The sequence below is a fragment of the Dermacentor silvarum genome, chromosome 1 (assembly GCF_013339745.2).
Source record: "Dermacentor silvarum isolate Dsil-2018 chromosome 1, BIME_Dsil_1.4, whole genome shotgun sequence".
Classification (NCBI taxonomy): domain Eukaryota; kingdom Metazoa; phylum Arthropoda; class Arachnida; order Ixodida; family Ixodidae; genus Dermacentor; species Dermacentor silvarum.
Genome location: NC_051154.1, coordinates 142183598 through 142211274, shown reverse-complemented (window position 1 = coordinate 142211274; position 27677 = coordinate 142183598). Strand labels below are relative to the sequence as shown.

The following is a 27677-nucleotide window of genomic DNA, read 5'->3' as shown; positions in this document are numbered from 1 at the left end:
CGCTAAATGAGCCCGCGCGAGGAAATAACGTAAAAAAACAGTATTCGCATGGGTACGCGGGCAATAGCACCATATGCTTGCAAGAATAAGAGTAACGAAAAAAGTAAATTACTCGCGCAGTCAATTAATTAAGTGAAATACTTACGCGCGTGCAGTGACCAGCTCCGCTCACCACTACGCGCTTTTCACTCACGGTCAGTAGTGGTTTACAGCCATATGCATATGTATTTATACGACAATTTTTTAGCCTCGACAATACTTATTATGAACAGAGCACAGTGAGAGGGTGTAAGGGAAACAAGAGAAAGAGCAGAGATATAACGGCCCAAACGCCGCAATATTGTTGGCTTACTTCGCTTCAGAGATGGCGTACAAAAACAATTCTTGCTGTACGCTATCTCTTCAATACAAACTTCGCGCACGATGTACTTTAAGGTTCACCGTGAGCGAAGCTTGTTTCAAATTCAAACATTCGAAAGAAAAGCCATTCCAGCCAATAGGTAAACAAACATAAAATATATAGGCAAACAAATATATTTTTTTCTACATTGAAATGAATAGATAGCTACTACTGGCCTAGCCATTTACTTATTTCTTATGTGAAAGTTATTGTTGCAATAGCCTTGTTTGAATAATTCGTGAATCCTCTCTGAAATTACCAACATGAAACTTCTCATCATATCATAGCTATTGCGTAATGTGTGATTTTTTACGTAAAGTAACAAGCATTCATGGCGCGTGACGATGTTTGTGCTTGCATTATATTGAGTGGAAAATCCTCTTGAAAATTACTGTCTTTGATGGACTACAAATATCACTATTAAAGACTATTAAAGAAAGATGCTAAAAGAAGTAATCATGCTTGGCCTCTCAAGTGTGCAAAGCATAGCTTTAAATTTATCACAGCCACATCTTGACAAGCAGCCAATGACATTGGTTGAGGAGACGCCGGCCATTGCAACGTCGTGTGCTGGCAATGATGCGCGAACTAATACCGTTGAAGACAGTCCTCCTGAACCTGCGAAAGGACCTGTTTGTGACAGTGTGCATAAAAATACTTGCAACATGGAGGCAGAACAGAAAGACAAGGTGAGTAAATTTTTTTCTTTGCTGTGAGCAGCGTTCGTAACAGAGCAAAGAATTGTGTTGCAGTCATTGCAGCCTCTGTCTGTGGCAGCCAGCACACATTTGTGATCTTGGTATCCCCATCAATTATGAATTACAATAGGAGCTCAAGTAGCACTCCTTACCTGACTGCCTAGATAGACATTAAGGCTGTAGATGTGGTATGAGTGGGAGGATCACTGGGTGGTTGCGATGAGGCCAACAAAAAAAAGGTGCCACACTTTGTGTTGGACCCATGTGGCTTGCACATACATTACACTGCCAAAGAGAGGGCTCATAGCTGTACACCTTGTTAGGTTCATATTCTCAAGAGGATAGTGAAAAGGGGCCTTTTTTTAAACTGTTTTGGTTTTTCTGTACCTCCTGAATCCTCTTCACTAACAGCTGCAGTTAGCATTATGCCATTTTCTTATGTTGCAAGAATCGGTATGTGGTCATAGTTTTCCATGGCTACTGCTGCACAGGAATGCCATTGTGCACATCAGTGCAGGTTTTTAACACTGCCATGCGTGGCATTCGCAGCCTTGCTTGACAATAAGCTTTGCCCTGCAAGTGCACTTGTTGTAGTTGCAACTTTATGTGCCCATATACACCCTGTCAACCATGTTTGAAGATCGCAGTTTAAGAAAAATGTTGCTCAGAAAGTTCCCAGTTCCCTCAAATGTTAACATGATATTTCCTTTATATAATGTGAAGTCTGGAAAGATTCAGATTGTCTTATGAGATTGTAACTTCATATCTTTCATGCTGACACACTTTAATTACATGTTGCTGTAATTACTTGATGGTTTCATTCAGACGATTGCTTTTTTGTGGCATGGTGGCCGTTTGGCGTTTCAGGATTGTGGGATCAGAAACAGCGTGGGACTTCTGAAGTTCTCAAATTGCATTGTCTTTAGGTTGTCTTGCATAATCAGTGGCATAAATGTACTAGAAATCTTAGATAGGTGTAATTGCTTTACACTGCGCTCAAACAATCATAAACCCAAAGTAATGTTGTGGTACTCTAGCATCATCTGTGACATCAATAACAAGAAAGTGCCCCATCATATGACCCTTTCGATTTCAACCATTTCTCTGATGGCACAAAACCAAATAGTAGCTGTGCCAAATAACTATCTTAAAGATCGGAGCAGGGCTACTGCCAAGACTGTCACAACCAGAGTTATGTTTAAGAGGGAGCTTCTATCTAAATATACACGAATGAAAAAAGAATTTGATTGGCATCTACTAAACTAGTTTTGATGTGGTTTGTTTCATTTAAATGTAAAAGTTTAAGTTTACCAACTGGTGGAAGCAAACATTTGAGTTAAGCTTTTGGTTAATTTCTCCAGAGCTGCCAAAAATAGTTTTCAAAAATTAGAAAAAAAAAAACATCAAGTTCATAATTGCAAGGAAAATAAACATCACAATAGTGTGAACTGCATTGATTGGGATGCCCAAAACAAAAACAGTATATATTACATTCTTCTCTGAAATATCAGTAATAGTATAAATGAAAATTTAGCTTCCATCTGTTAGTAGAATGTGACTTTCTCATATAAGTCAGCTCAGTGTTTGGCTAAAGGAAAGCATTTCTGACGAACTTCGAGTTGACTTCGACCTAAAGCTACCTCTTTACGTTACCCTTTACATTACAGTTGGTTCAATGCACTTTTCCTGCATGTCAAGTCTTAGTCAAAAACATACAGGCTACGTTTTCAGCAACTGCGAGGATGACTGCAGATTAAGGAACTTCCTGTGGTATGCCACAAGTTCCCATGCCCTGGGAAATGAAAACTTCTGCAATCACCATCCAGAGGTCTAGAGTAACTGATGTACCATAGAAACCGCACAACACAGCTGAATGACATATATGGTGAAGGTGCAGAGTAGCCCATATACTTTTGACGAAGGCAGTACATGTATGCACAGGTCTCTGTGTCTGCCATTGTTCTCCACCTGAACTTTCCATTCATAAGCAGAGAACTTAACCCATCATGATATCCACGACGTCCTCTGCAGCCTGCGATTCCTCCTGAGCCTCCAGCAGACTCCTCTGACCGTGTTGTCCAGATTCGTCTAAAGTTGCCAAACAGTTGAACGCTGACTTGACACTTTCTAGCATCAGCAGAGCTTGGTGTACTGCTGGTCTATCTGGATTCTCTGGGCTAGCCACTCACCAGGTTCAAGATACTCAAGAACTGGCGTAGGCAAGAAGTAAGTACACTTACTGTCTGTAGGAGATTTGTTGTTTTCATTCAAATCTGTGCAACTTGAAGAGTTCTGACATCACTGTCATCTCTTCCTACGTGGGGGTTCCGAGGAATCCATGGAGCAGGCACCCTCGTAGTTGTGTGCATCCCCCATTCTGCATCCTTATGTTCCAACACTCCTTAAATTCTATAGAGTGGCAGATGTGCTAGTTCCTTTCGTCACAGCATATGTCTGTGGGTGCACAATTTTGGCGCATAAGGGCACACAATTCAGATTTAGTCTTCATTTTCCTTTGCTAATAAGCTACCTTATTTTGTCTTAACACGGGCATCAGGAACCCACAGCTAATGCTTTAACAAAAAGAGTGTCACAATTTTTAATTTGGTTGGCCACCCAGAATGTGCAGATACCAGAACTGACAGCTGTGAGGTGCGTAACCTCATTCAAATTGCCTTTCATTATTGTAATACAAAATGTTTATTTGACTGAGGTCCAAAATGAACCTATGTTGCTGTGATTTCGTCTGAGTTGTCATCTATATTTATGTAGCCTTCATAGCAGGCTTTCACTTCTCCAACATCCCGCCCATGAAACGCATTTTAGCATAAAGGCTTGTGTAGACTGAGGTCCAAAATGAACCTATGTTGCTACGACTTCATCTGAGTTATCTATATTTATGAAGCTTTCATAGCAGGCTTTCACTTCTCCAACATCCCGCCCGTGAAACACGTTTTAGCATAAAGGCTTGTATAGTTAATCAAACATGTGGTTCAACCTGGCTGCTTTAAAAGGTTTTTGTGGCTTTAAAAGGTTTTTGTGAAGTGTTGCTTGCTTTTGATGCCTATTACTTCAGTAAGAAAAATGTGATTACATACATACATACATACATACGCCTTTATTTCAGCAGCTCAATTACAGCTTTATTACATTGACTGAAACTTTAACGTAACTTTATGTCACTTTGCAGCTTGCAACCATAAACCTAAAACAGACTCTGGAACAACTCAAGCCCCCTCCCTTTACCCGAAGAAGACTGACAATAAAGGAGCGGTAGCCCTACCGGCTTTTATATATGTACTAACTTCACTGACTTCTTCTTCATTCTCGAGAACAAGAAATTTTGTGTCAACATTGGCACAACAACGGTAAATCCTTGGAGCAGCCAGTTGTTGGTCCTTTTAAACTTCGTAGTAGTTGTCGGCATCATGATTCAAGTCTTCATCATTGTCAGACTCGAAGAACTCAACTTCTCGACGAGACAGGAGTGGGGGGAGGTCAGCACAGACCGATGAGTGGTCAGAGCCATCCTGAAATGAGTGATTGATCATGTGATTCACTGCTGCTGCCATTTCTTTACCATCTCATTGCTGCTTCACATTAAAACTGATTCCTCTTGAACTGTCATGTCAGGTCATTCTTTAAAAGGTTCCGCAGGCCAGTATTGACAACGGTGTGTTCAATTGACATGAGTGAATAACATGCTTGGCTATTAGGAAAACCTGTAGTGGTATTTAGGCAGCTAACAGTGGCTATTACCATTCAGCAGTTGTAACTGTTTTCTTTTGAAAAAAAAAAAAAAAACGACACATTAAAGGTATCGAGACTGTCTGTGCCTTATCATAAGCTCCATTTTGCAGAACCGCACTGAATTTGTGGGAACTGAATAAAGTTCCCTGCACTGCTCACCATGATAGAAATCGTCATGTGTAAATGGACTGAAGCTGTTTTCTGTACAGTATGGTCCACTCTTAGTAGAAGACCTAACTGTTAATAAACCCAATAGTATATAACTGAAAAGAATATTTGACTTCATTGGAAAAATGTGTCCGATATGACACATTAGGTTGTCATTTATGCATAAAAATTTGTCTGCAGGCATCTCGGCTCTTATTGATGGCCGAATACTTATTGGCTGTTGCCCTTAAAAGTGGATCATGCTGTGCTAGCTTTGTGCCAAGCTTTTAGCTCACACTGCTTATGTCACTGAAGGCGTTTAGTGGCTCTGAAGCATTGTCACATTGTGACAAACAACTGAACACCTCACTATTTTAGTTGGAATATGTACAAGAAATGCTTCATTGGCTTCTTCACGGCCTGTTGATTTAACTGCTGCTTAATGCCTGCTGGTACATTATTTATGTGTGCCATCAAAAAGGGCATGTCAATGTAAAGAATGAGAAAGGCCATGCTTGCTACCACAAATATTACTATCAAAATGTTGGCACGCAAACTCATGTGCATAGCCTGATCATCATGCCAGTAAGAAAGACAAAAGAGGTCGTGCAAGCTTTTGTTCATTTCGCTGCCAAAGACTGAGCTGGCAAACAGGCATGCTTGCATGCCAGTGCAGTAGGCTAGAAAGACCTTACGTGCTCTTCTTTGTAGTAGGAGATGGGAAACGTGTGCTGTCTTTTTCCATATCTCTCACGAGTTTGCTGTGCAGCTGCATCGACTATTGTCACTCTTTTGGCTTTTGTTCATTTCGCTGCCAAAGACTGAGCTAGCAAACAGGCATGCTTGCATGCCAGTGCAGTAGGCTAGAAAGACCTTACATGCTCTTGTTTGTAGCAGGAGATAGGAAAAGTGCGCTGTCTTTTTCCATATGTCTCACGAGTTTGCTGTGCAGCTGCATCGACTATTGTCACTCTTTTGGCAGGCCTGAACTGCTTGGCATTGCTGCGCTGTCTCCCAGAATCCTCCTGCTGAAAACGCAACCGTTTAAAATCGGGTCTGTTCATGCCACTTTCGTGAGGGGCGTTCCGAGACAATGGTTTGCCTTTTCTCTTGTTTGTTTCGGGCTCCACCTTGTCTGCGAGCCAGGGAAACAGTTCTTCAGAATCTGAATCATTTCTATTCCCGGAGCTTTTTAGAAAGTTAAGTGAAGTTGGAGTGAGCTTCATTTGGAAAAAGCTGTGCGATCTATCACATGCAGCTGCTTCATCATCGTCATCAATGTTAAACAAAATGGAGTAGTCGTGTTAGTCATCGCTGACTTCAAGGTCTGTACCTACATTTGGATTGTTTATTATGTTTCCTGCGTTTTTTACTTCCTTTGTCATCTTGTGTTTCTTTATCTGTTCTCCATTTTCAGTTATCTCCCGATTTGATCTTTCTGCTACTTGTTTTTCATCTTTTAGATATGATTCAGCATTTGGTTCCTTTCCAAGGGCATCTCCTGTAGTATTTGTTGCAATGACAGCTGCTCTGGCTTCATTTCGTGAGTAAAGACTGCAGGCTTGCATCCGATTTAATGTTTGTGTCAAGCAAGATAGATCATCATCCTCATCTAGTTCCATTTCACTTGTACTGTCCTCTTGCATATCTGTGGTCGGGGACAGATTCTGGACTGCCTTATGTCTTTCTAAATTTTGGGTAGGGTACTGTGTCAAGCCGCAAAGATCCTCCGAGCTTCTGATCTGAGACATTTCAATGTCCCCATTAGTGTCACTTTGCTGCTGCTTATCATTTGTGGCATCTCCTTTCATTGACTGTGCAAGATGTGCTAGGTACACACTGCTGCCTTTGTCTTGGCTGGATAAATTTACTGCAGGTTGTTGACATTTATCCTGCACATCATTGTCACGAACGCATGTAGATATTACAGGCTGCTTGGTGCTAGGTTGATCAGAGCAGAAGTTGGAGCTCCAACTGAGTTCTTGTTGTTTCAGTCTTCTTTGGTCACTTTGGTGTCTTTTTCATTTTCTCTTCCATTTTCTGTCCATGCCTTACTGTTTTCTTGAATTTGTTGGTTATGTTCATTGTATATACTTTGTCCCCAGCTCTGAAGTCTTTTCTTATTGGCCTTTTCTGCCTCTTGTTTCATGCACCTGGCCCTGAAACCTAACGGAGTTTCTGGATCATTCTGTTGATCATCCACAAGAGCAGTTCCAGTTTCGCCTTTTCTGAGAACTGGCGTTCTCAGATTCTTTTGCCTGAGACTTCTACGCTTGAGTGGTGTTTGTGGGCATGGCAGTTTGGCTGATTTAACAGACGTTGGAGTTGTGAAGCTCTCTTTAGCCAGCACATTATCCCTTGACTCTGTACGTGTGACAGCTTCTCTGGGAGGACTACAAGGATGCTTGCTAGTTTCTTCGTTAGGAATGGCCTCAACATCATCACAGCACTTCATAGCTTCTGCCTCTTGTGTGGCCTTTGCAGATGAGACTTTCATCTTGGGCGTGGGACAGCTTGTCACTGTCCTTCCACGTAGTTTCCTTTGGCATTGATTTTCCAAGGAAGTGGCTATAGCATTTTTGGTAGTTTCCTAGCTACCTTCAGCAAAATTCTCGCTCACCACCATCTAGGTGGTGGTATGACTGCTTGTTTTGTCCTCTTGCAACTCTTTATGAGCATTGCTTAACTTTTCAAGTGCTGCTGGATTGGCCACTGCACCCTTTCTGGTATGTTGTCTAGGGTATGAGATAGCCTCCTGGCCTGGCATGTCACTAGCCTTTGCAGCTTTTGTTTCTATAGGAACACTGTCAGCCACTAGTCCCAGCTTCATATTGTTGCCCACTTCCTCCTTTTCTGCTGTTTCATTGTTCTTTTGCTGCCTTTCACATGATGTGGAATCACCCATGATGTCTGTCCTTGTTTCCATGCATCTTTTGCTTGCTATGACTCGTCCCGATTCCTTCTTGCTGTCAACTTGCATACCACTTACTTTTTCATGTATTTACTTTTGTTGTGTCTTGTCATAGCAACATTTTGTGCATAATCTCTTTGAATAGTCCTCTTGGTCACCACTTGTTATTTTTGTATTACTATCTTTCTTGTCAATGTCCTCAGACTGCTTTGGTGGCTTCTTATGTAGGTTGCGGCCTTTGTGAGCTTCAGGGACTATTGCGGCATTCTCCTGAACATCATTCCCACTTTTGTCATCACATTTTTTTGATGTTGGTTTTGTGGTATGTCGTAACAGCGAAGCACTTCTTTGCCCATTCTTCAGTTTTATACTCCTGTTGTCAACATCTGCTGGGCGTTTGTCAGTGAGTGGCTTTTTGCATGTATTGTGTCCTTCATGATCACTGGAGACCACTGTGACATTTTTCTGAGCATCATTCTGACTATCGTCACTTTTGTTTGCTGTTGACACTGTGGTATGTTGCAGAACTGAAGCAAGTCTGTGACTGTTGTCTAGTTTGTCATTCTTGTTGCCAACATCTGCAGGGCGTTCATCAGTGAGCAGCTTTTTGCATATCTTGTGCCCGTCATTAAGTCTGGAGATTGCTGCAGCATCATTCCTAGTTTCATCATCACTTTTGTTTGACAATGACACTGTGGTATGTTGCAAAACCGAAGTGGGGTCTAGTTTGTCACTCTTGGTGCCAGCATCTGCAGGGTATATTTGTCATCGAAGGGCTTTGTGCATATCTTGTGCCCTTCATCAGCACTGGAGACCACCACAATATTCCTCTGAACATCATTCCCACTTTCGGCGTCGCTTTTGTTTGCTGTTGACATTGCGGTATGTTGCAAAACTGAAGCAGGTCCTTGGTTATTCTTCATTTTTTTGCCCTTATTGTTAACATCTGCCGGTTGCTTTTCCTTGTTTTTAGCTGTCTGAGTTAGGTAACTGAGTGACAGCTTTGTCTTCACAACAACTCTGCCTACAGCACGTCTGCCTTGTTTGTGCCCTGTAGGTGAATCATTGGAAGATGACTTGGGTTCCTCATGCTTCTTGTTCTTTGTGATTTTGTGATCTGACTTTCCAGGTTGTATATTTTTGGTTGATTTTAATGGCGCTGATTTTGAACCAGTTTTGCATATGTCATAACTTATTCTTACACACTCATTCTGCGGTTTTTCATTGATGACCTCGGCTGATAAATTTATTGTTTTCTGTAACCTGTTGAATTCAGTTGCTTCATAGTTGTCATGCTCCTGCATAATTGTTATTGGCCTTCTCGGTGTAGCAGCATCACATGGTTGTGTTATGAGTACTGGAATGCCGCCTTTTTTGAGCTGTTTGATCGCATCCTGTATTGGTTTGCTTTTCACATCTTTTAGCTGCTTCCCTTCGCCACTCAGTAGAGAGCCGTTCAGTAGTGACTCCTTCATAATTGTGACTTGTTGAGTATCTGCAGCTTTCTTCTGAGTGGCTGGTTCTGGGTTTATCTTGCACAGCATTTTCTGGAAAGGTCATGGTCTCAAGTTGCTTCAGCTTGTTTGACTGTGTCAGAGTTCCTTCCTTACTGCTATCACTATTCTCAAATGCAGCACCAGCCCTCTCTTCCTCATTACTTGCACTTCTGGAGATGGTCACTGTTGTCTCTGTAGAAAAGTGGTCAGGAACATCACTGCTATCTCCTGCGTCTTCGTGCAAGTGCAAGCGCAGCCCCTTTGTCCATGTGTGCCACCAAGTCTGCGTCAAGTTTTTCCTCCTTGGTGATTGTGTCGAGTTGCAGTTGCTCAGAGTTATCCATTTGTCGCTGTGAGTGTTCCGGGCCATTAACACTTGTCTTTGCATCAACTGTGACATCATAGGTTGTTGTGTGGCCTGAGTGCGCCAGTGTTGCTATGCCAGCCATATCTGACTGATTTAACTCAGTGGCAGCTGCAGTCGTCAGTGCATTCTTACAGATCAAGCTGTTTTGTTTGTCCTCAGTTGTGTTGGCTGTGTAGAATGAATGTTCATGTGTTGTCCTAAGATGCTTAGATGTGGACAGGACCTCGTGGTTGCCTACCTCCTCATGGCAGCATGTGGTGTCATCAGTTGTGTTGTGTTCTTCTGATGCACCACTTTTGTTTATTTCGGTTGCTTCATGACCTGTTAGTGAAGATTCCTCTTCCAGATTTTCTGCATGTTCTCGTTCCTCGCCATTGTGCTCAGACGATGTTGGTCTTTTGCACTCCTCTGGAAGAGCTTGAGAATGTCTGGTGACTTTTATATCCAGAGGCATGTAACGATCCTCTGTGGCCCTTCTATTATTCCTCTTGGACCTGAAGCCAGGAAGTGGGGTGTGATAGAGGCCACCTTGATCATCTTCATTGCTGTCTGTCAAACATTCTGGTTTCTGTGAATCTCTTCGCAGTGGCTTGTAACTTGATCGGGCATTTTTCTGCACCTTTCTGTTTGAAGAAATGAAGAGCATTATGCTTCTAAGCCTTCTTTGCTATTATTGTTATTATTTTATGAAGGTGCTTTTATGAATGCACTGGTATTTTATTTACCTTTGGCTAGTCTTTGCTGGTTTTTTCTTCGAACGGAGGAGCTTTGCAGCTTTTTGGCTAGTCTTTGCTGGTTTTTTCTTCGAACGGAGAAGCTTTGCAGCTCTGACATCACTCTCATGCCTGCTCCTGTAATGTAAATTTATATGTAAATGCAATCTAATCGTAACAAGTGCACAGCTGGTTAATCCTTAGACAGTATGCAAACCAATACTCAGGCTTAAATTCAGGCTTTGCAAAGGCTTTAAACAAACTTTACAACTTCATGCTCCTGCTTTGCACACCTTAAAGGGGTACTGCAACACTTGTATGCGGTAAGAAAGTGATTGTGATCTGTAGACAATGCTGCCATGAACATGGGAGCCAAATATTCTGCTGCATGCAGCAGAGAGCCAGCAATCTTGCATAAAAGATCACTCGCTCTCTCCTATAGCTTTTGAGGCCACTCGTATTTTGCTTTGTACATTATAACCGCATGACAGCCAATAGAAGCCAGCCTCTGGGCGATTAATTGTTCATGGCCATGAGCTACTTCCGAGTTTACACATGCATAGCACTCCTCACATATTTTAGCAAACGGTAATGTGGCAGTCGTTAATGTGTCTCGCCCGTTCTGTCACCATTCCTTTGTCGCTCTGAAGCACCTTTGTCAGACGCCAACCTTGAAGGATTACCACAAGTGCACCATGGAAAGAAAAAGAAAGGAGCAACAGGCAGGGCACTGCTATCAGCACTGTCCCAGCTGAAAGGAGACATTGTGTTGTCTCTGACATGATCAAGTCATTGTCTCTGACAATATAGTCATTGAAAGACATTGCACTCATTCGAGTGTGTCCTCAGTTTTGAACAAGAGGTGTTGCATCTTTAAAAGCACCTTCATAAAGAACATGCACCGTACCTGTAGATTTAATCTGAGATCACTGCAGAAAAAATATGAAACGACACTTAAAATGATGGTCCCTATTGTCAGTGCTCCAGACCCTTTACACAGCATGCAATTCCATAGCAGCATTCTCACTTTGCTTGTTCTTGAAGCCTGGTGAATTCTGTGGTGGTTTAATGTGTACAAATATGTTGGGATAATTAGAGGTTGTGAGAGTTAGTAAATATGTTGAATGGAGGAGGATATTCACAAAGAAGGAGCATGAATAGCCACAATCAACCTGCCCATGTCTGAATTCCATTTTCACAGATGTCAATTTTCATCATTCAATGTCCACGTTCAATTTATGGCATGCTGAAGCAGTTATAGAAATGCGATTAACTATGCCGTTGAAGCTTTGCGTGTCTTGTTATGAGAACTAGAGAGTAATTACATTTAAAAACAAAAGAAACACACAGGACAATTAGATGAATTGCATACCTTAAAGCAGGATCTCTTGCCAGAAGCTTCTTCCAAATGCTTTGAATTCTGCATTCAATGAGCTCCTTTGGGAGAAAGTTTAATTTTGTTACCATCCTTTTTATTGTGATGTTGTAAAATCGTTGATAGATTGTTTCCTTATTTCTCAGGTAGAGGAGGTCGCCAAACTCTCTCTCATACACATCCATGATGTGCACCTGCAATAAGTGGAAACTGATTAGCCCCACAAAAATAGATCAAGTCCAAATTTCTCCTCCTTTTCTTTCTAAGCTGCTGGATTACAAGAGTACTTTTGGAGGTAGCAAGCATGAGCAAGCAATGCAACATGCCACGACATCTATATAGCGATTTTAGGACATACTGTACTCGTGTCATTCTCAATTGTGGTTATCATTTTGAATGGGAAACAATAACTTTGTAGGGAGAGAGCAGAAATAAGGATGAAGCAATTCTAGAATGAACGAACATCCCTGCAAAAAATAATGAAGTGTTATTAAAGTCGGAAAGAAGGAATGTCTATTCTGCAACTTGATAGTACAGGACTGTTGTTTCAAATCTTTCCACAGATCTTTCTTTTCACATTGCCAGTAATGAGTGCAGAAATACTGATCCTGTACATATTTTATCTAATTAAATATATGGAGCACTAAAGTAAGAATGAGACAGGCGGGAACAGTTTATGCTAATATCAATAAAGCAGAGGTAGATGATGGAAAGATATTATATGCTTGTGCATTAATAGAATTGAATCCTTTCAACAGCTAGTACTTCTTTGGTAGTGCATAGGCGCGTGGATTGGTGAGGATGAGTTCACATATTATGTGGCAGTACAAACTATATGGACGCATCTCGAAGCTCGTAAGGGGTGCGGATTCAAGGCAGCATCAAGGAGTTGGCTCTCACCAAAACAGAGAAAAGGGTGCACGGAAGGCTCGACACTCGCTGCGCATTCGTTTTTACACTTGAAATGCAACCATTAAAGTAATGACCATGTGTCAGAATAAGCGTCGGTATCAAAACCAGAATCCTTTATGCAATTCAGATGATGTAGCAAATTAAAACCTTGCAATGTAACAGTTCTACACCGCCAATTCTGCATGGCTAAGAATATCGCTGAAAGATATATATGTATGTTGAAGTGCGATTTTTTTTTTTCATGCGTGGATCTACTAAGAAAAAAAAAAAAAAGACTGCATGCTCGTCTCCACTTAAATACACCACACAGACGCTACATTTGACAACAAAGCTTGCGCACTCCTATTACCGTACCTTCTCCGTACGCTACGGCATACGCGTGTAATAGCTCACTAAACAAGCCATACACATTCAATAACGAATGTGGCCTTCACGCAATGGGCCAAAAACTAATGCGCTTCTCATACTACTGAGCACGATATCACATGAAGCGAGGGAGTTCTAAATAGGTTGAAGAGAAATGGGTAGAACGCAATTAACTTACCGCTTTATGCGCTTAGCTGAAGTGACGCAACTCACCCGACGTTTGTACGATGCTCCGTTGTGAGTTATTACATGTTCTTGTTATACATGTAATCAAATTTGTAGCGAATAAGTGGTTTTCTTAACAGCTGATGCGACAGCGCTTTTTTTGACGGCGTCCTAAACTACTAGCACACGATACTAAAAGGTGCGCCTAAAAGGCAAGACCAGGAAACTAATTTAGCTGTATTTTTATGCGTCAAATTTTAATTTTAAACAGCTTTCTGCAAATTATATGGACATAGATATCCATTTGTCGCTGTGAGTGTTCCGGGCCATTAACACTTGTCTTTGCATCAACTGTGACATCATAGGTTGTTGTGTGGCCTGAGTGCGCCAATGTTGCTATGCCAGCCATATCGGACTGATTTAACTCAGTGGCAGCTGCAGTCGTCAGTGCATTCTTACAGATCAAGCTGTTTTGTTTGTCCTCAGTTGTGTTGGCTGTGTAGAATGAATGTTCATGTGTTGTCCTAAGATGCTTAGATGTGGACAGGACCTCGTGGTTGCCTACCTCCTCATGGCAGCATGTGGTGTCATCAGTTGTGTTGTGTTCTTCTGATGCACCACTTTTGTTTATTTCGGTTGCTTCATGACCTGTTAGTGAAGATTCCTCTTCCAGATTTTCTGCATGTTCTCGTTCCTCGCCATTGTGCTCAGACGATGTTGGTCTTTTGCACTCCTCTGGAAGAGCTTGAGAATGTCTGGTGACTTTTATATCCAGAGGCATGTAATGATCCTCTGTGGCCCTTCTATTATTCCTCTTGGACCTGAAGCCAAGAAGTGGGGTGTGATAGAGGCCACCTTGATCATCATCATTGCTGTCTGTCAAACATTCTGGTTTCTGTGAATCTCTTCGCAGTGGCTTGCAACTTGATCGGGCATTTTTCTGCACCTTTCTGTTTGAAGAAATGAAGAGCATTATGCTTCTAAGCCTTCTTTGCTATTATTGTTATTATTTTATGAAGGTGCTTTTATGAATGCACTGGTATTTTCTTTACCTTTGGCTAGTCTTTGCTGGTTTTTTCTTCGAACGGAGGAGCTTTGCAGCTTTTTGGCTAGTCTTTGCTGGTTTTTTCTTCGAACGGAGAAGCTTTGCAGCTTTTTGGCTAGTCTTTGCTGGTTTTTTCTTCGAACGGAGGAGCTTTGCAGCTCTGACGTCACTCTCATGCCTGCTCCTGTAATGTAAATTTATATGTAAATGCAATCTAATCGTAACAAGTGCACAGCTGGTTAATCCCTTAGACAGTATGCAAACCAATACTCAGGCTTAAATTCAGGCTTTGCAAAGGCTTTAAACAAACTTTACAACTTCATGCTCCTGCTTTGCACACCTTAAAGGGGTACTGCAACACTTGTATGCGGTAAGAAAGTGATTGTGATCTGTAGACAATGCTGCCATGAACATGGGAGCCAAATATTCTGCTGCATGCAGCAGAGAGCCAGCAATCTTGCATAAAAGATCACTCGCTCTCTCCTGTAGCTTTTGAGGCCACTCGTATTTTGCTGTGTACATTATAACCGCATGACAGCCAATAGAAGCCAGCCTCTGGGCGATTAATTGTTCATGACCATGAGCTACTTCCGAGTTTACACATGCATATGCACTCCTCACATATTTTAGCAAACGGTAATGTGGCAGTCGTTAATGTGTCTCGCCCGTTCTGTCACCATTCCTTTGTCGCTCTGAAGCACCTTTGTCAGACGCCAACCTTGAAGGATTACCACAAGTGCACCATGGAAAGAAAAAGAAAGGAGCAACAGGCAGGGCACTGCTATCAGCACTGTCCCAGCTGAAAGGAGACATTGTGTTGTCTCTGACATGATCAAGTCATTGTCTCTGACAATATAGTCATTGAAAGACATTGCACTCATTCGAGTGTGTTCTCAGTTTTGAACAAGAGGTGTTGCATCTTTAAAAGCACCTTCATAAAGAACATGCACCGTACCTGTAGATTTAATCTGAGATCACTGCAGAAAAAATATGAAACGACACTTAAAATGATGGTCCCTATTGTCAGTGCTCCAGACCCTTTACACAGCATGCAATTCCATAGCAGCATTCTCACTTTGCTTGTTCTTGAAGCCTGGTGAATTCTGTGGTGGTTTAATGTGTACAAATATGTTGGGATAATTAGAGGTTGTGAGAGTTAGTAAATATGTTGAATGGAGGAGGATATTCACAAAGAAGGAGCATGAATAGCCACAATCAACCTGCCCATGTCTGAATTCCATTTTCACAGATGTCAATTTTCATCATTCAATGTCCACGTTCAATTTATGGCATGCTGAAGCAGTTATAGAAATGCGATTAACTATGCCGTTGAAGCTTTGCGTGTCTTGTTATGAGAACTAGAGAGTAATTACATTTAAAAACAAAAGAAACACACAGGACAATTAGATGAATTGCATACCTTAAAGCAGGATCTCTTGCCAGAAGCTTCTTCCAAATGCTTTGAATTCTGCATTCAATGAGCTCCTTTGGGAGAAAGTTTAATTTTGTTACCATCCTTTTTATTGTGATGTTGTAAAATCGTTGATAGATTGTTTCCTTATTTCTCAGGTAGAGGAGGTCGCCAAACTCTCTCTCATACACATCCATGATGTGCACCTGCAATAAGTGGAAACTGATTAGCCCCACAAAAATAGATCAAGTCCAAATTTCTCCTCCTTTTCTTTCTAAGCTGCTGGATTACAAGAGTACTTTTGGAGGTAGCAAGCATGAGCAAGCAATGCAACATGCCACGACATCTATATAGCGATTTTAGGACATACTGTACTCGTGTCATTCTCAATTGTGGTTATCATTTTGAATGGGAAACAATAACTTTGTAGGGAGAGAGCAGAAATAAGGATGAAGCAATTCTAGAATGAACGAACATCCCTGCAAAAAATAATGAAGTGTTATTAAAGTCGGAAAGAAGGAATGTCTATTCTGCAACTTGATAGTACAGGACTGTTGTTTCAAATCTTTCCACAGATCTTTCTTTTCACATTGCCAGTAATGAGTGCAGAAATACTGATCCTGTACATATTTTATCTAATTAAATATATGGAGCACTAAAGTAAGAATGAGACAGGCGGGAACAGTTTATGCTAATATCAATAAAGCAGAGGTAGATGATGGAAAGATATTATATGCTTGTGCATTAATAGAATTGAATCCTTTCAACAGCTAGTACTTCTTTGGTAGTGCATAGGCGCGTGGATTGGTGAGGATGAGTTCACATATTATGTGGCAGTACAAACTATATGGACGCATCTCGAAGCTCGTAAGGGGTGCGGATTCAAGGCAGCATCAAGGAGTTGGCTCTCACCAAAACAGAGAAAAGGGTGCACGGAAGGCTCGACACTCGCTGCGCATTCGTTTTTACACTTGAAATGCAACCATTAAAGTAATGACCATGTGTCAGAATAAGCGTCGGTATCAAAACCAGAATCCTTTATGCAATTCAGATGATGTAGCAAATTAAAACCTTGCAATGTAACAGTTCTACACCGCCAATTCTGCATGGCTAAGAATATCGCTGAAAGATATATATGTATGTTGAAGTGCGATTTTTTTTTTTCATGCGTGGATCTACTAAGAAAAAAAAAAAAAGACTGCATGCTCGTCTCCACTTAAATACACCACACAGACGCTACATTTGACAACAAAGCTTGCGCACTCCTATTACCGTACCTTCTCCGTACGCTACGGCATACGCGTGTAATAGCTCACTAAACAAGCCATACACATTCAATAACGAATGTGGCCTTCACGCAATGGGCCAAAAACTAATGCGCTTCTCATACTACTGAGCACGATATCACATGAAGCGAGGGAGTTCTAAATAGGTTGAAGAGAAATGGGTAGAACGCAATTAACTTACCGCTTTATGCGCTTAGCTGAAGTGACGCAACTCACCCGACGTTTGTACGATGCTCCGTTGTGAGTTATTACATGTTCTTGTTATACATGTAATCAAATTTGTAGCGAATAAGTGGTTTTCTTAACAGCTGATGCGACAGCGCTTTTTTTGACGGCGTCCTAAACTACTAGCACACGATACTAAAAGGTGCGCCTAAAAGGCAAGACCAGGAAACTAATTTAGCTGTATTTTTATGCGTCAAATTTTAATTTTAAACAGCTTTCTGCAAATTATATGGACATAGATATCCATTTGTCGCTGTGAGTGTTCCGGGCCATTAACACTTGTCTTTGCATCAACTGTGACATCATAGGTTGTTGTGTGGCCTGAGTGCGCCAATGTTGCTATGCCAGCCATATCGGACTGATTTAACTCAGTGGCAGCTGCAGTCGTCAGTGCATTCTTACAGATCAAGCTGTTTTGTTTGTCCTCAGTTGTGTTGGCTGTGTAGAATGAATGTTCATGTGTTGTCCTAAGATGCTTAGATGTGGACAGGACCTCGTGGTTGCCTACCTCCTCATGGCAGCATGTGGTGTCATCAGTTGTGTTGTGTTCTTCTGATGCACCACTTTTGTTTATTTCGGTTGCTTCATGACCTGTTAGTGAAGATTCCTCTTCCAGATTTTCTGCATGTTCTCGTTCCTCGCCATTGTGCTCAGACGATGTTGGTCTTTTGCACTCCTCTGGAAGAGCTTGAGAATGTCTGGTGACTTTTATATCCAGAGGCATGTAATGATCCTCTGTGGCCCTTCTATTATTCCTCTTGGACCTGAAGCCAAGAAGTGGGGTGTGATAGAGGCCACCTTGATCATCATCATTGCTGTCTGTCAAACATTCTGGTTTCTGTGAATCTCTTCGCAGTGGCTTGCAACTTGATCGGGCATTTTTCTGCACCTTTCTGTTTGAAGAAATGAAGAGCATTATGCTTCTAAGCCTTCTTTGCTATTATTGTTATTATTTTATGAAGGTGCTTTTATGAATGCACTGGTATTTTCTTTACCTTTGGCTAGTCTTTGCTGGTTTTTTCTTCGAACGGAGGAGCTTTGCAGCTTTTTGGCTAGTCTTTGCTGGTTTTTTCTTCGAACGGAGAAGCTTTGCAGCTTTTTGGCTAGTCTTTGCTGGTTTTTTCTTCGAACGGAGGAGCTTTGCAGCTCTGACGTCACTCTCATGCCTGCTCCTGTAATGTAAATTTATATGTAAATGCAATCTAATCGTAACAAGTGCACAGCTGGTTAATCCCTTAGACAGTATGCAAACCAATACTCAGGCTTAAATTCAGGCTTTGCAAAGGCTTTAAACAAACTTTACAACTTCATGCTCCTGCTTTGCACACCTTAAAGGGGTACTGCAACACTTGTATGCGGTAAGAAAGTGATTGTGATCTGTAGACAATGCTGCCATGAACATGGGAGCCAAATATTCTGCTGCATGCAGCAGAGAGCCAGCAATCTTGCATAAAAGATCACTCGCTCTCTCCTGTAGCTTTTGAGGCCACTCGTATTTTGCTGTGTACATTATAACCGCATGACAGCCAATAGAAGCCAGCCTCTGGGCGATTAATTGTTCATGACCATGAGCTACTTCCGAGTTTACACATGCATATGCACTCCTCACATATTTTAGCAAACGGTAATGTGGCAGTCGTTAATGTGTCTCGCCCGTTCTGTCACCATTCCTTTGTCGCTCTGAAGCACCTTTGTCAGACGCCAACCTTGAAGGATTACCACAAGTGCACCATGGAAAGAAAAAGAAAGGAGCAACAGGCAGGGCACTGCTATCAGCACTGTCCCAGCTGAAAGGAGACATTGTGTTGTCTCTGACATGATCAAGTCATTGTCTCTGACAATATAGTCATTGAAAGACATTGCACTCATTCGAGTGTGTCCTCAGTTTTGAACAAGAGGTGTTGCATCTTTAAAAGCACCTTCATAAAGAACATGCACCGTACCTGTAGATTTAATCTGAGATCACTGCAGAAAAAATATGAAACGACACTTAAAATGATGGTCCCTATTGTCAGTGCTCCAGACCCTTTACACAGCATGCAATTCCATAGCAGCATTCTCACTTTGCTTGTTCTTGAAGCCTGGTGAATTCTGTGGTGGTTTAATGTGTACAAATATGTTGGGATAATTAGAGGTTGTGAGAGTTAGTAAATATGTTGAATGGAGGAGGATATTCACAAAGAAGGAGCATGAATAGCCACAATCAACCTGCCCATGTCTGAATTCCATTTTCACAGATGTCAATTTTCATCATTCAATGTCCACGTTCAATTTATGGCATGCTGAAGCAGTTATAGAAATGCGATTAACTATGCCGTTGAAGCTTTGCGTGTCTTGTTATGAGAACTAGAGAGTAATTACATTTAAAAACAAAAGAAACACACAGGACAATTAGATGAATTGCATACCTTAAAGCAGGATCTCTTGCCAGAAGCTTCTTCCAAATGCTTTGAATTCTGCATTCAATGAGCTCCTTTGGGAGAAAGTTTAATTTTGTTACCATCCTTTTTATTGTGATGTTGTAAAATCGTTGATAGATTGTTTCCTTATTTCTCAGGTAGAGGAGGTCGCCAAACTCTCTCTCATACACATCCATGATGTGCACCTGCAATAAGTGGAAACTGATTAGCCCCACAAAAATAGATCAAGTCCAAATTTCTCCTCCTTTTCTTTCTAAGCTGCTGGATTACAAGAGTACTTTTGGAGGTAGCAAGCATGAGCAAGCAATGCAACATGCCACGACATCTATATAGCGATTTTAGGACATACTGTACTCGTGTCATTCTCAATTGTGGTTATCATTTTGAATGGGAAACAATAACTTTGTAGGGAGAGAGCAGAAATAAGGATGAAGCAATTCTAGAATGAACGAACATCCCTGCAAAAAATAATGAAGTGTTATTAAAGTCGGAAAGAAGGAATGTCTATTCTGCAACTTGATAGTACAGGACTGTTGTTTCAAATCTTTCCACAGATCTTTCTTTTCACATTGCCAGTAATGAGTGCAGAAATACTGATCCTGTACATATTTTATCTAATTAAATATATGGAGCACTAAAGTAAGAATGAGACAGGCGGGAACAGTTTATGCTAATATCAATAAAGCAGAGGTAGATGATGGAAAGATATTATATGCTTGTGCATTAATAGAATTGAATCCTTTCAACAGCTAGTACTTCTTTGGTAGTGCATAGGCGCGTGGATTGGTGAGGATGAGTTCACATATTATGTGGCAGTACAAACTATATGGACGCATCTCGAAGCTCGTAAGGGGTGCGGATTCAAGGCAGCATCAAGGAGTTGGCTCTCACCAAAACAGAGAAAAGGGTGCACGGAAGGCTCGACACTCGCTGCGCATTCGTTTTTACACTTGAAATGCAACCATTAAAGTAATGACCATGTGTCAGAATAAGCGTCGGTATCAAAACCAGAATCCTTTATGCAATTCAGATGATGTAGCAAATTAAAACCTTGCAATGTAACAGTTCTACACCGCCAATTCTGCATGGCTAAGAATATCGCTGAAAGATATATATGTATGTTGAAGTGCGATTTTTTTTTTTCATGCGTGGATCTACTAAGAAAAAAAAAAAAAGACTGCATGCTCGTCTCCACTTAAATACACCACACAGACGCTACATTTGACAACAAAGCTTGCGCACTCCTATTACCGTACCTTCTCCGTACGCTACGGCATACGCGTGTAATAGCTCACTAAACAAGCCATACACATTCAATAACGAATGTGGCCTTCACGCAATGGGCCAAAAACTAATGCGCTTCTCATACTACTGAGCACGATATCACATGAAGCGAGGGAGTTCTAAATAGGTTGAAGAGAAATGGGTAGAACGCAATTAACTTACCGCTTTATGCGCTTAGCTGAAGTGACGCAACTCACCCGACGTTTGTACGATGCTCCGTTGTGAGTTATTACATGTTCTTGTTATACATGTAATCAAATTTGTAGCGAATAAGTGGTTTTCTTAACAGCTGATGCGACAGCGCTTTTTTTGACGGCGTCCTAAACTACTAGCACACGATACTAAAAGGTGCGCCTAAAAGGCAAGACCAGGAAACTAATTTAGCTGTATTTTTATGCGTCAAATTTTAATTTTAAACAGCTTTCTGCAAATTATATGGACATAGATATCCATTTGTCGCTGTGAGTGTTCCGGGCCATTAACACTTGTCTTTGCATCAACTGTGACATCATAGGTTGTTGTGTGGCCTGAGTGCGCCAATGTTGCTATGCCAGCCATATCGGACTGATTTAACTCAGTGGCAGCTGCAGTCGTCAGTGCATTCTTACAGATCAAGCTGTTTTGTTTGTCCTCAGTTGTGTTGGCTGTGTAGAATGAATGTTCATGTGTTGTCCTAAGATGCTTAGATGTGGACAGGACCTCGTGGTTGCCTACCTCCTCATGGCAGCATGTGGTGTCATCAGTTGTGTTGTGTTCTTCTGATGCACCACTTTTGTTTATTTCGGTTGCTTCATGACCTGTTAGTGAAGATTCCTCTTCCAGATTTTCTGCATGTTCTCGTTCCTCGCCATTGTGCTCAGACGATGTTGGTCTTTTGCACTCCTCTGGAAGAGCTTGAGAATGTCTGGTGACTTTTATATCCAGAGGCATGTAATGATCCTCTGTGGCCCTTCTATTATTCCTCTTGGACCTGAAGCCAAGAAGTGGGGTGTGATAGAGGCCACCTTGATCATCATCATTGCTGTCTGTCAAACATTCTGGTTTCTGTGAATCTCTTCGCAGTGGCTTGCAACTTGATCGGGCATTTTTCTGCACCTTTCTGTTTGAAGAAATGAAGAGCATTATGCTTCTAAGCCTTCTTTGCTATTATTGTTATTATTTTATGAAGGTGCTTTTATGAATGCACTGGTATTTTCTTTACCTTTGGCTAGTCTTTGCTGGTTTTTTCTTCGAACGGAGGAGCTTTGCAGCTTTTTGGCTAGTCTTTGCTGGTTTTTTCTTCGAACGGAGAAGCTTTGCAGCTCTGACGTCACTCTCATGCCTGCTCCTGTAATGTAAATTTATATGTAAATGCAATCTAATCGTAACAAGTGCACAGCTGGTTAATCCCTTAGACAGTATGCAAACCAATACTCAGGCTTAAATTCAGGCTTTGCAAAGGCTTTAAACAAACTTTACAACTTCATGCTCCTGCTTTGCACACCTTAAAGGGGTACTGCAACACTTGTATGCGGTAAGAAAGTGATTGTGATCTGTAGACAATGCTGCCATGAACATGGGAGCCAAATATTCTGCTGCATGCAGCAGAGAGCCAGCAATCTTGCATAAAAGATCACTCGCTCTCTCCTGTAGCTTTTGAGGCCACTCGTATTTTGCTGTGTACATTATAACCGCATGACAGCCAATAGAAGCCAGCCTCTGGGCGATTAATTGTTCATGACCATGAGCTACTTCCGAGTTTACACATGCATATGCACTCCTCACATATTTTAGCAAACGGTAATGTGGCAGTCGTTAATGTGTCTCGCCCGTTCTGTCACCATTCCTTTGTCGCTCTGAAGCACCTTTGTCAGACGCCAACCTTGAAGGATTACCACAAGTGCACCATGGAAAGAAAAAGAAAGGAGCAACAGGCAGGGCACTGCTATCAGCACTGTCCCAGCTGAAAGGAGACATTGTGTTGTCTCTGACATGATCAAGTCATTGTCTCTGACAATATAGTCATTGAAAGACATTGCACTCATTCGAGTGTGTCCTCAGTTTTGAACAAGAGGTGTTGCATCTTTAAAAGCACCTTCATAAAGAACATGCACCGTACCTGTAGATTTAATCTGAGATCACTGCAGAAAAAATATGAAACGACACTTAAAATGATGGTCCCTATTGTCAGTGCTCCAGACCCTTTACACAGCATGCAATTCCATAGCAGCATTCTCACTTTGCTTGTTCTTGAAGCCTGGTGAATTCTGTGGTGGTTTAATGTGTACAAATATGTTGGGATAATTAGAGGTTGTGAGAGTTAGTAAATATGTTGAATGGAGGAGGATATTCACAAAGAAGGAGCATGAATAGCCACAATCAACCTGCCCATGTCTGAATTCCATTTTCACAGATGTCAATTTTCATCATTCAATGTCCACGTTCAATTTATGGCATGCTGAAGCAGTTATAGAAATGCGATTAACTATGCCGTTGAAGCTTTGCGTGTCTTGTTATGAGAACTAGAGAGTAATTACATTTAAAAACAAAAGAAACACACAGGACAATTAGATGAATTGCATACCTTAAAGCAGGATCTCTTGCCAGAAGCTTCTTCCAAATGCTTTGAATTCTGCATTCAATGAGCTCCTTTGGGAGAAAGTTTAATTTTGTTACCATCCTTTTTATTGTGATGTTGTAAAATCGTTGATAGATTGTTTCCTTATTTCTCAGGTAGAGGAGGTCGCCAAACTCTCTCTCATACACATCCATGATGTGCACCTGCAATAAGTGGAAACTGATTAGCCCCACAAAAATAGATCAAGTCCAAATTTCTCCTCCTTTTCTTTCTAAGCTGCTGGATTACAAGAGTACTTTTGGAGGTAGCAAGCATGAGCAAGCAATGCAACATGCCACGACATCTATATAGCGATTTTAGGACATACTGTACTCGTGTCATTCTCAATTGTGGTTATCATTTTGAATGGGAAACAATAACTTTGTAGGGAGAGAGCAGAAATAAGGATGAAGCAATTCTAGAATGAACGAACATCCCTGCAAAAAATAATGAAGTGTTATTAAAGTCGGAAAGAAGGAATGTCTATTCTGCAACTTGATAGTACAGGACTGTTGTTTCAAATCTTTCCACAGATCTTTCTTTTCACATTGCCAGTAATGAGTGCAGAAATACTGATCCTGTACATATTTTATCTAATTAAATATATGGAGCACTAAAGTAAGAATGAGACAGGCGGGAACAGTTTATGCTAATATCAATAAAGCAGAGGTAGATGATGGAAAGATATTATATGCTTGTGCATTAATAGAATTGAATCCTTTCAACAGCTAGTACTTCTTTGGTAGTGCATAGGCGCGTGGATTGGTGAGGATGAGTTCACATATTATGTGGCAGTACAAACTATATGGACGCATCTCGAAGCTCGTAAGGGGTGCGGATTCAAGGCAGCATCAAGGAGTTGGCTCTCACCAAAACAGAGAAAAGGGTGCACGGAAGGCTCGACACTCGCTGCGCATTCGTTTTTACACTTGAAATGCAACCATTAAAGTAATGACCATGTGTCAGAATAAGCGTCGGTATCAAAACCAGAATCCTTTATGCAATTCAGATGATGTAGCAAATTAAAACCTTGCAATGTAACAGTTCTACACCGCCAATTCTGCATGGCTAAGAATATCGCTGAAAGATATATATGTATGTTGAAGTGCGATTTTTTTTTTTCATGCGTGGATCTACTAAGAAAAAAAAAAAAAAAGACTGCATGCTCGTCTCCACTTAAATACACCACACAGACGCTACATTTGACAACAAAGCTTGCGCACTCCTATTACCGTACCTTCTCCGTACGCTACGGCATACGCGTGTAATAGCTCACTAAACAAGCCATACACATTCAATAACGAATGTGGCCTTCACGCAACGGGCCAAAAACTAATGCGCTTCTCATACTACTGAGCACGATATCACATGAAGCGAGGGAGTTCTAAATAGGTTGAAGAGAAATGGGTAGAACGCAATTAACTTACCGCTTTATGCGCTTAGCTGAAGTGACGCAACTCACCCGACGTTTGTACGATGCTCCGTTGTGAGTTATTACATGTTCTTGTTATACATGTAATCAAATTTGTAGCGAATAAGTGGTTTTCTTAACAGCTGATGCGACAGCGCTTTTTTTGACGGCGTCCTAAACTACTAGCACACGATACTAAAAGGTGCGCCTAAAAGGCAAGACCAGGAAACTAATTTAGCTGTATTTTTATGCGTCAAATTTTAATTTTAAACAGCTTTCTGCAAATTATATGGACATAGATATCCATTTGTCGCTGTGAGTGTTCCGGGCCATTAACACTTGTCTTTGCATCAACTGTGACATCATAGGTTGTTGTGTGGCCTGAGTGCGCCAATGTTGCTATGCCAGCCATATCTGACTGATTTAACTCAGTGGCAGCTGCAGTCGTCAGTGCATTCTTACAGATCAAGCTGTTTTGTTTGTCCTCAGTTGTGTTGGCTGTGTAGAATGAATGTTCATGTGTTGTCCTAAGATGCTTAGATGTGGACAGGACCTCGTGGTTGCCTACCTCCTCATGGCAGCATGTGGTGTCATCAGTTGTGTTGTGTTCTTCTGATGCACCACTTTTGTTTATTTCGGTTGCTTCATGACCTGTTAGTGAAGATTCCTCTTCCAGATTTTCTGCATGTTCTCGTTCCTCGCCATTGTGCTCAGACGATGTTGGTCTTTTGCACTCCTCTGGAAGAGCTTGAGAATGTCTGGTGACTTTTATATCCAGAGGCATGTAATGATCCTCTGTGGCCCTTCTATTATTCCTCTTGGACCTGAAGCCAAGAAGTGGGGTGTGATAGAGGCCACCTTGATCATCATCATTGCTGTCTGTCAAACATTCTGGTTTCTGTGAATCTCTTCGCAGTGGCTTGTAACTTGATCGGGCATTTTTCTGCACCTTTCTGTTTGAAGAAATGAAGAGCATTATGCTTCTAAGCCTTCTTTGCTATTATTGTTATTATTTTATGAAGGTGCTTTTATGAATGCACTGGTATTTTCTTTACCTTTGGCTAGTCTTTGCTGGTTTTTTCTTCGAACGGAGGAGCTTTGCAGCTTTTTGGCTAGTCTTTGCTGGTTTTTTCTTCGAACGGAGAAGCTTTGCAGCTCTGACGTCACTCTCATGCCTGCTCCTGTAATGTAAATTTATATGTAAATGCAATCTAATCGTAACAAGTGCACAGCTGGTTAATCCCTTAGACAGTATGCAAACCAATACTCAGGCTTAAATTCAGGCTTTGCAAAGGCTTTAAACAAACTTTACAACTTCATGCTCCTGCTTTGCACACCTTAAAGGGGTACTGCAACACTTGTATGCGGTAAGAAAGTGATTGTGATCTGTAGACAATGCTGCCATGAACTTGGGAGCCAAATATTCTGCTGCATGCAGCAGAGAGCCAGCAATCTTGCATAAAAGATCACTCGCTCTCTCCTGTACTTTTGTAAGGCCACTCGTATTTTGCTGTGTACATTATAACCGCATGACAGCCAATAGAAGCCAGCCTCTGGGCGATTAATTGTTCATGACCATGAGCTACTTCTGAGTTTACACATGCATACGCACTCCTCACATATTTTAGCAAACGGTAATGTGGCAGTCGTTAATGTGTCTCGCCCGTTCTGTCACCATTCCTTTGTCGCTCTGAAGCACCTTTGTCAGACGCCAACCTTGAAGGATTACCACAAGTGCACCATGGAAAGAAAAAGAAAGGAGCAACAGGCAGGGCACTGCTATCAGCACTGTCCCAGCTGAAAGGAGACATTGTGTTGTCTCTGACATGATCAAGTCATTGTCTCTGACAATATAGTCATTGAAAGACATTGCACTCATTCGAGTGTGTCCTCAGTTTTGAACAAGAGGTGTTGCATCTTTAAAAGCACCTTCATAAAGAACATGCACCGTACCTGTAGATTTAATCTGAGATCACTACAGAAAAAATATGAAACGACATTTAAAATGATGGTCCCTATTGTCAGTGCTCCAGACCCTTTACACAGCATGCAATTCCATAGCAGCATTCTCACTTTGCTTGTTCTTGAAGCCTGGTGAATTCTGTGGTGGTTTAATGTGTACAAATATGTTGGGATAATTAGGGGTTGTGAGAGTTAGTAAATATGTTGAATGGAGGAGGATATTCACAAAGAAGGAGCATGAATAGCCACAATCAACCTGTCCATGTCTGAATTCCATTTTCACAGATGTCAATTTTCATCATTCAATGTCCACGTTCAATTTATGGCATGCTGAAGCAGTTATAGAAATGCGATTAACTATGCCGTTGAAGCTTTGCGTGTCTTGTTATGAGAACTAGAGAGTAATTACATTTAAAAACAAAAGAAACACACAGGACAATTAGATGAATTGCATACCTTAAAGCAGGATCTCTTGCCAGAAGCTTCTTCCAAATGCTTTGAATTCTGCATTCAATGAGCTCCTTTGGGAGAAAGTTTAATTTTGTTACCATCCTTTTTATTGTGATGTTGTAAAATCGTTGATAGATTGTTTCCTTATTTCTCAGGTAGAGGAGGTCGCCAAACTCTCTCTCATACACATCCATGATGTGCACCTGCAATAAGTGGAAACTGATTAGCCCCACAAAAATAGATCAAGTCCAAATTTCTCCTCCTTTTCTTTCTAAGCTGCTGGATTA

The 27677-nt window shown here is 41.3% G+C and overlaps 1 protein-coding gene across 27 annotated transcripts; it reads right to left on the bottom strand.

Moving 5' to 3' along the window:
- Positions 1-4277: 4277 nt before the first annotated feature.
- On the bottom strand, positions 4278-27677 carry LOC119436156 (uncharacterized). Of its 27 annotated transcripts, none has more exons than XM_049655812.1 (6): positions 25547-25796; positions 23535-23731; positions 22173-22298; positions 21942-22070; positions 10008-10263; positions 4278-4628 (listed from the first exon to the last, which is right to left on the bottom strand). In XM_049655812.1, the coding sequence occupies exons 1-6, from the start codon at positions 25760-25762 to the stop codon at positions 4500-4502; spliced, it is 1053 nt and encodes a 350-aa protein (XP_049511769.1). In that variant the 5' UTR covers positions 25763-25796; the 3' UTR covers positions 4278-4499. The 27 variants fall into 27 exon arrangements, with proteins under 27 accessions (XP_049511769.1, XP_049511775.1, XP_049511781.1 ...); XM_049655818.1 differs by lacking the exon at positions 21942-22070 and adding an exon at positions 18032-18160; XM_049655824.1 differs by lacking the exon at positions 21942-22070 and adding an exon at positions 14122-14250.